The 5,000-nt window shown below is 45.4% G+C and overlaps 1 protein-coding gene across 1 annotated transcript in view; it reads right to left on the minus strand.

The window, feature by feature from the left end:
• Window positions 1–3,224: 3,224 nt before the first annotated feature.
• The window catches only part of LOC105891133 (heat shock protein beta-7-like), a 3,297-nt gene continuing 1,521 nt past the window's right edge, over window positions 3,225–5,000 (minus strand). The window contains exons 2-3 of the mRNA XM_012817286.2: window positions 4,408–4,559; window positions 3,225–3,480 (exon numbers count right to left, since the gene is read on the minus strand). Coding sequence (XP_012672740.2) covers window positions 3,274–3,480; window positions 4,408–4,559 — 359 coding nt within the window. The 3' untranslated portion in view covers window positions 3,225–3,273. The remainder of the gene's footprint in view (window positions 3,481–4,407; window positions 4,560–5,000) is intronic.

The raw sequence follows: 5,000 nt of genomic DNA on the forward strand, positions 1-5,000 counted from the left end.
TTGCACCAATCACTTCTGCACTTTAAATAAGTACTGACCAATCCCAGAGCCTTTAAATAAGTACTGACCAATCCCAGAGCCTTTAAATAAGTACTGACCAATCCCAGAACCTTTAAATAAGTTTGCTCGCTCTCTCTCTCTCTCACACACACACACACACACACACACACACACACGAGCGAGCGCACGCACACACAGATATGTCATAGCATCATGATCAAACACACACACTCCCTCTCTCTCATACTCACACATAAACAAACACACACACTCCCTCTCTCTCAGACTCACACATAAACAAACACACACACTCCCTCTCTCTCATACTCACACATAAACAAACACACACACATCCAGAGGTCATGGCAAGAGTGTGTTATGTGTGACACAAAGGGCTGAATGTTTAGTTAGTTAGTTAGTTTGTTTGTTTGTTTGTTTGTTTGTTAGTTAGTTAGTTTGTTTGTATTTAAGTGTCAAAATGTTTGTTCTGACCAAACACGTGTGCAGTAGGAGAGACCAGCTGAATCCTCCCTGTACTCATTTTAACTGGTCTGGATTTCTGTCCATTTCCCACCCTCAACCAATCAGCTGTCATCATTGTTTGTAATGATGGGAGGCGGGGCTTGTTGTAACATGCATCATGGAAATTTTTATTCTTGTTTTTTTGACATAATTTGAGTTAGTTTGAAGTCTGGTTCATTTCTGGATCATTGTTATTGTATTTTGAAAATGAAATCTATGTCAAAACCTAATGATATTTTATCCATGTCAAAATCTAATGATATTTTACCTGTTTCAAAATCTAATAATATTGTGTTGCTTGGCGACCAGCAGGATGGAGAAGTGATGTGATTGGTGCAGGTGTTGGTTGTCACGGCAGCAGGAGAGTGCGTTTAGATTTACTTACAGATTTAATATATTAAACCCCATCTGTGAGGTGAATACGCAGATTAACTTAAACTCTAACTTATGTTTGGGACCGCCAGGCCACTCATCCTGCAGTTCCAGGAGCTGCCACAGGCTGTGCCATTGTGCGGTTTGTTTTGTGTTGTTTTGATTTGTGTGTCAGTTTGTCCTGACACTCTCACATGACATTCCCTCAACCTTCCTTAGACATTCCCACAACCTTCCTTAAACATTCCCACAACCTTCGCTAGACATTCCCACAACCTTCCTTAAACATTCCCACAACCTTCGTTAGACATTCCCACAACCTTCCTTAAACATTTCCTCAATCTTCCTTAAACATTTCTTCATCCAGCCATCTGACCGACTGCTGCTCTCTTGTAGGGTTGTTGTGATGTTGTTGTGATGTTGTGCTGATGTTGTTGTGATGTTGTGCTGATGTTGTTGTGAGGTTGTGCTGATGTTGTTGTGATGTTGTTGTGAGGTTGTGCTGATGTTGCCGCTTTAGAACATGTAGTGTATCAAGGCAGGGCCAAATTAGCACCATTTTATTGGCCATACGCCATTTCTATCATCTCACTAAGTGCCTGAGATATCTCAGAGTGACTGGAAAATAAACACACACACACACACACACACACACACACACACACATCAGAGGTATTACGGCAGCCATGGCAGATTGCCATGGTAACTCGTAGTCCTATCTCCTAAGGGAATGAAGGACTTCAGGAAGTGGTCTATCGTTTCATTCTTAAGCGTAGGTTGGAGACTCTGATCGGGGTCCTTGTGTGTGTGTGTGTGTGTGTGTGTGTGTGTGTGTGTGTGTGTGTGTGTGTGTGTGTGTGTGTGTGTGTGTGTGTGTGTGTGTGTGTGTGTGTAGGTTGTAGACTCTGATCAGGGTCCTTGTGTGTGTGTGTGTGTGTGTGTGTGTTTAGGTTGGAGACTCTGATTGGGGTCCTTGTGTTTGTGTGTGTGTGTGTGTGTGTGTGTGTTTAGGTTGGAGACTCTGATTGGGGTCCTTGTGTTTGTGTAGCTTATGAATCAGTGCAATAAGACATTCCTGGACATGGGGGGGGTTGTGTCTGTATGGACACACACACACACACACACACACACACTCCAGAGGTCACTGAGAGAGAAACTGAAGGCGTGAGGAGTGGGGAGGTCACACACCACTCTCTCTCACACATACACACACACACACACACACCTGGGCGAAGTTTGTTTTATTATGTTTTTTGTTTGAGAACAATTTTATAAAGAAATAAAAAATAAACTGTTTTGTATATCAGGGATGAAATAAAGACATTTTAACAAACAGAGTCACAGGAATCTTTTTCTTCTTTTCTCTTCCTTTTGCATCTCTGTATTATCCCTTCTTTCTTTCTCTCTTTCTTTCTTAACTGCTGTGTAATGCTTCATCAGCATAAAATGTGTTGTATATTAGTTACGTTTAACAAACAACAACAAACAACTAAAATGAAGACTCAACAATCATCCATTATTACCCCCCCCCCCCGCCCCCCGACACACACACACACACACACACACACACAAACACACAAACACACACAACACTACCACTACTCTATTCCTTATAGAAATGTTGTTCTTCCCTAAACATCTGTTCTTCATAAACATTTGGAAACTACCAATGTCTCTCTCTTTTTCTCTCTCTCTCTCTGTGTGTGAGTGTGTGTGTAAGTGAGTGTGAGTGTGAGTGTGAGTGTGTGTGTGTGTGTGTGTGTGTGTGTATGTGTGTGTGTGTGAGTGTGTGTGTGTGTGTGTAAGTGAGTGTGAGTGTGTAAGTGAGTGTGTGTGTGTGTGTGAGTGTGTGTGTGAGTGTGAGTGTGTAAGTGAGTATGTGTGTGTGTGTGTGTGTTTGTGTGTGTGTGAGTGTGTGTGTGTGTGTGTGTGTGTGTGTAAGTGTAAGTGAGTGTGAGTGTGTAAGTGAGTATGTGTGTGTGTGTTACAGGGAGCATGGCAGAGATGCAGCTCATCTTAATGTGCAGTTAGTAATCAGAGCCGTTTTATCGTCTGCTCTTTATTTCTGTTTCAAATTCACACACACTCCTCTGTTATCCACCCCTATGGTCTCTCTCTCTCACACACACACACACACACACACACACACACACACACACACACACACACTCACACACACTCACGCACACACACACTCCTCTGACATCCACCCCTATGGTCTCATACACAGACACACACACACACACACACACACACACTCACACACACACACACACACACACACACACACACACACACACACACACACACACACACACACATACCACACACACACACACACACACACACACTCACACACAGACAGTAGAGGGCAGTGTCTCAGAAGCTGTCACGAGGCTGTGCTTCCTGTTTCAGGGTGAGAGGTGAAGGTTCAAAGGTCAGAGGATGAGGTGAGGTCAGGCGTGGGATGCTGATGACCAGCATGCCCTCAGGGGTCAAAGTGCAGCTCACGCCCAGCAGATCCACGTCAGCTGGCAGCAAAGACTTATGGGTAAATGAGTCACTCACACCACCATCCTCCACCACCTTAGAGAGAGGAGGAGAGAGAGAGAGGAGGAGCGAGAGAAAGGAGGTAGAGAGGAGAGAGGAGGAGAGAGGAGGAGAGAGGAGGGAGAGAGAGGAGGGAATGAGAGAGAGGAAGGAGAGAGAGGAGGAGAGAGGAGGGATGAGAGAGAGGAGGAGAGAGAGGAGGGATGAGAGAGAGAGGAGGGATGAGAGAGAGGAGGAGAGAGGAGGGATGAGAGAGGAGGAGAAAGAGGAGGGATGAGAGAGAGGAGAGAGAGGAGGAGAGAGAGGAGGGATGAGAGAGAGGAGGAGAGAGGAGGGATGAGAGAGGAGGGATGAGAGAGAGGATGAGAGAGAGGAGGAGAAAGAGGAGGGATGAGAGAGAGGAGGAGAGAGAGGAGGGATGAGAGAGGAGGAGAAAGAGGAGGGATGAGAGAGAGGATGAGAGAGAGGAAGGAGAGAGAGGAGGGAATGAGAGAGAGGAGGAGAGAGGAGGAGAAAGAGGAGGGATGAGAGAGAGGAGGAGAGAGAGGAGGGATGAGAGAGAGAGAGGAGGGATAAGAGAGAGAGAGGAGGAGAGAGAGAGAGAGGAGGAGAGAGAGGAGGAGCGAGAGAGGAGGAGCGAAAGGAGGGATGAGAGAGAGGAGGTGGGAGAGAGAGGAGAAGAAAGAGTGATAAAATAAAGAAAAAGAGAAATGGAAGATTAGAAAGAGGAGAAGAAAAGTAGATTATGAAACACAAACTTTTATCTTTGTTGTACAGAGATTTTGAAACAGGTACACACACACACTTCCACACACACACACACACACGCACACTTCCACACACACACGCACACACACGCACACAATAACACACAGACACGCACACAATAACACACAAACACACAATAACACACCCACACACACACACACACTTCCACACACACACGCACACAATAACACACACCTTCTCTGCATGTATGGTGATGTGGCGGTCGTTGGCCGTAACCACGACGTCTGGCGCCTCAAACTGACTCACGTCAGCCGACAGGAAATAGGCGTGGTCCACAGCCCTAACCCCGCCCATACTAGCCGGACGGCCACGCATCGGCCCTGCACCTAAACACACACACACACACACACACACACATTACACTTTCACACACACGTATACAAACACACACGTGTACAAACACACACTTAAGCAATAAGGTACGAGAGGCAGTACTGTATCGTCAATAATGTACTGTTCAAGGGGGACAAACTCACACACACACACACACACACACACACACACAAAGGGACACAAACATTTACAAACACACACACACACACACACACACAAGGAAACAAACACACTCACACACACAAACACACACACAGATATATACAGCTTAGATGCTCCTGAAGCTCTGCCGCATATAATCACCAAAGGAAAACAACACCAACATACATACAATTAATTAAGCAATAAGGTACGAGAGGCAGTACTGTATCGTCAATAATGTACTGTTCGGCAAACCCTTGCACAGTACATTATTGACGATACAGTACTGCCTC

This window comes from Clupea harengus, chromosome 9 (genome assembly GCF_900700415.2).
Source record: "Clupea harengus chromosome 9, Ch_v2.0.2, whole genome shotgun sequence".
In the NCBI taxonomy this organism is placed as follows: domain Eukaryota; kingdom Metazoa; phylum Chordata; class Actinopteri; order Clupeiformes; family Clupeidae; genus Clupea; species Clupea harengus.